The sequence below is a fragment of the Chenopodium album genome, chromosome 4 (genome assembly GCF_948465745.1).
Source record: "Chenopodium album chromosome 4, dcCheAlbu1.1, whole genome shotgun sequence".
NCBI lineage: Eukaryota > Viridiplantae > Streptophyta > Magnoliopsida > Caryophyllales > Amaranthaceae > Chenopodium > Chenopodium album.
This window is the reverse complement of record NC_137837.1, coordinates 15,949,825-15,953,164: the sequence shown is the minus strand read 5'-3', so window position 1 is coordinate 15,953,164 and position 3,340 is coordinate 15,949,825. Positions and strand designations below refer to the sequence as shown.

At 33.1% G+C, this 3,340-nt stretch overlaps 1 protein-coding gene across 1 annotated transcript; it reads right to left on the bottom strand.

Moving 5' to 3' along the window:
• Window positions 1-649: 649 nt before the first annotated feature.
• On the bottom strand, window positions 650-3,340 carry LOC145627719 (protein FAR1-RELATED SEQUENCE 5-like). The gene is made up of 5 exons (XM_081680072.1): window positions 2,681-3,340; window positions 2,019-2,492; window positions 1,755-1,898; window positions 1,281-1,496; window positions 650-856 (listed from the first exon to the last, which is right to left on the bottom strand). The coding sequence occupies exons 1-5, from the start codon at window positions 3,338-3,340 to the stop codon at window positions 650-652; spliced, it is 1,701 nt and encodes a 566-aa protein (XP_081536198.1).

Sequence of the window (3,340 nt, the reverse complement as noted above, 5' to 3'; positions counted from 1 at the left end):
TTTATTTTCTTGTTGTGAGGCTGCTGGGAGGAAATTTTTACGTGCTAAGATTTGTGCAAAACTCGTGTTGTCTGACATGAACGAATCAAGATCTGAAGTCTTAGCAGAAGTTGAAAATTTTAATGAGAAGAAGAGCGATCTTGCATATGTCGCTGAAATTGAAGGCAGGAGGAAGGCTGCAGCAGCGGAGAAGAAAAAGAAGAAATCTGAAACTGCTCCTCCTGCTGTTGACACTGCTCCGAAAGCAAAACGGACTACAAAGGCTACACGGAAGTACACTCCTTCTAAATCTTAGCTAATTTTGGAAGTTGTTATTAGTTAACTACTTTTGAAAGTTGTAATTAGTTAATTACTTTTGGAAGTTGAAACTAGTGATAAATATCGACACTTAAACTAGTGTTAATATTTTCAAAATGTTTGTACAAATTTTATTTTATATATATATATGATTAAATATTGGTAATCTGTTGTTCTTATTTTTATTTATTTATATTTCTAATTATAATTATATAAGTGTATCATATATCATCATACAGAAATATAGTTGATTTAAATGAAAATTTGAAGTTTATCATATATATTACCATGTTATTCATTTTAAAAACGGACACTTTTGTGATTATTATTGTCACTTTTGTGAATATAAATATCACTTTTGTGAGTGACATATTTCTTTTGTGAGTATGCAATACTTTTGTGAGTAAAAAGTATCACTTTTGTGAGAAGATGCATCACTTTTGTGAGCATTATTGTTACTTTTGCGATACTTTTGTGAGTAAAAAGTATCACTTTTGTGAGAAGATGCATCACTTTTGTGAGCACTATTGTTACTTTTGCGAGTATTAGTGTTACTTTTCTATAAATGCATCACTTTTGTAAGTGTTAGTGTCACTTTTGTTAGTAAATTCATCACTTTTGCCAGTATATGCATCACTTTTGCCAGTATATGCATTACTTTTTTAAGTATCAGTGTAATATTATATAAATGTTCATAATTCATGAGCAATTCCATATCACAATTCAAAATTCTGTATGAAAGTCAATAGTAGCATTAAACAAAAATAAACTCAATACAAAAAAGTTTGCAATTGTGTTTCATCCAAACTCACTACAAAAAAGTTTGCAATTGTGTTTCATCCAAACTCACTACAAGTTCAAAAAAGTCGCACAGTAGGTGTCTTCGATCCAAACTCTGAATTTGGATCTGGTAATGCTTTTTGCTTTGATTTCTTCCCTTTTTCAAGTGCTCCTTTTGCTCTCTTGCTTCTTCCCTTTGTTACAGCTCTCTTAGGGTCTAATATAGTGGGTATGGTTGTACTTGTTGATGAAGAAGCAGTATTATTGTTACTCTGAGCACTCTCTACCACATTAGAATTGTCATCACTTGCAGCAACCTCCTCTGTAAAAGCTTCAGCCGCAAGTAAGTCTTCCACCATTTTCATACAGCTTTTGAAGTTTTCCTCCATGAATGCTCTTGCCTTTTCATTTTCTTGACTCTTTAAGATTAAGTTATAATATTTTCTCATCATTGTATGTCTCCATGGTGTATATGGGAGTTTTGGATCCTTATTTTTCATTCTATTCCATACTTCAGACTTTGCAAGCTTTGTCCATCTTTTGCTAATGTACTTCTCTGGAATTCTTGTAATAGAATGTAGATGTAAAATTCTGAGGCAGTGATAGCATAGCCAACCAGAAGCTTCGAAATTCTTGCAAGTGCACCATATAGTTTGGCTTTCATGTATGTAACTTACCTGTTGGGAAGACCATGGCTTTTCTTCTAGAGATACTTCATAAAGAATAATGTTTTCTTCAGTTCTCCCTAGAATTTGTACTGTGGTCGCCATTGAGTAGCCAAATTCCTCTTCAAAGTCTCTAAACATAGACAATGTGTAAACCTGTACATTAGAGAAATAACTTACTACCAGTCATGTTCCTTTGCATGTATCATTTTTATATTTGCTTATATTGTTTGTTTTCAGTTCTTAGATATATGTAATAAAGGAATATAGAAGTACCTGAGCAACATGCTTTAGCATTCCGGATAGTGGCAATGAAGTAAAGGCTATTGATTTGCTGTAGGTAAACTCATTATACTTCTCATCACTTCTCCATCTTTTTATGGTTCTTACAAAGATGCCATAGAATTCTGTCAGTGTTGTTGATTTATTAGCTCTGAATCCTACTGCATGGTTCGTACTTTCACTTCTTTGTGATGAAAGAATTCCTGCCGAGAAGAAATCTTTACCAAGTGCTGGACACCACTTTTCCTTTAGATTGTACACCCTTTGGTACCATGCATGATTAACCAAATCAAATTTTTGTATCATTTCTTTCCATCTTTCTTCAAATTCTGTTTCTGTCACACATCCCTTCAAGCATTTGTTGAATATTTTTTTGAACTCATTATCCCTTTTAAGGGCTCCAAATCGTGTTATTGCATTTTGTTCTAAGTGCCATATGCATAGCCTATGCCTTGTGTTTGGCAATACCTGCATTCAGAATGTGATATGTCACTAAACTTGAACACTTATTCTCACAACAGTGATATTTTTACTCACAAAAGTAACATTTATACTCACATAAGTGATACTTATATTCATAAAAGTTATGAACACAAAAATGACTTAAAATGAGACTGGAATCAGTGAATATGATATTGTAATAGAAAAAGAAGTACCTGCTCAATTGCAGTAGCCATAGCCTGGTCTTGGTCAGTGAATATGGAGGTTGGAATTCTATTCTCCATAGATTTTTTAAAGGTTTCAAGCAACCACACAAATGACTCTATTTTTTCATTGCCTATGAATGCACATGCAAACATACAATTTTTCCAATGGTTATCTATTCCAACAAAAGGAGCACATATAAGGTTATACCGATTTGTTCTGTATGTTGTATCAAATACAAGAACATCTCCGTATATTTTGTAATCCTCTAACATCATTGCATCTCTCCAAAAAATGTTGGAAATTCTACCTTCTTTGTCGAATTTCACTCTAAAATAGAAGTTAGGATCTTCTTTTTGTTCTTCAATCAGAATATTCACTAATGTATGAGAATCTCCAGCCTCTATTTGTTCCATTCTTAGTCTTGAGCAGAAATTGAGGTGATCTACAACACTATGCCCCAAGTTTTCTTCTCCATTAGCTTCTGTACACATGTAATTATATGTGTCCATTGTTGAAAGTCCAGCAGATTTCATTGTTTTAATTGCTTTTGCCTTTTCTATTGTTACTTCTCTCTCAGATCGATGCAAATAATGCCACTGCTTTCTAGTTAGTTCATGATTATGCTGTAACACATGTGACACCACCTTAAATTTTCCATCATCATTCAT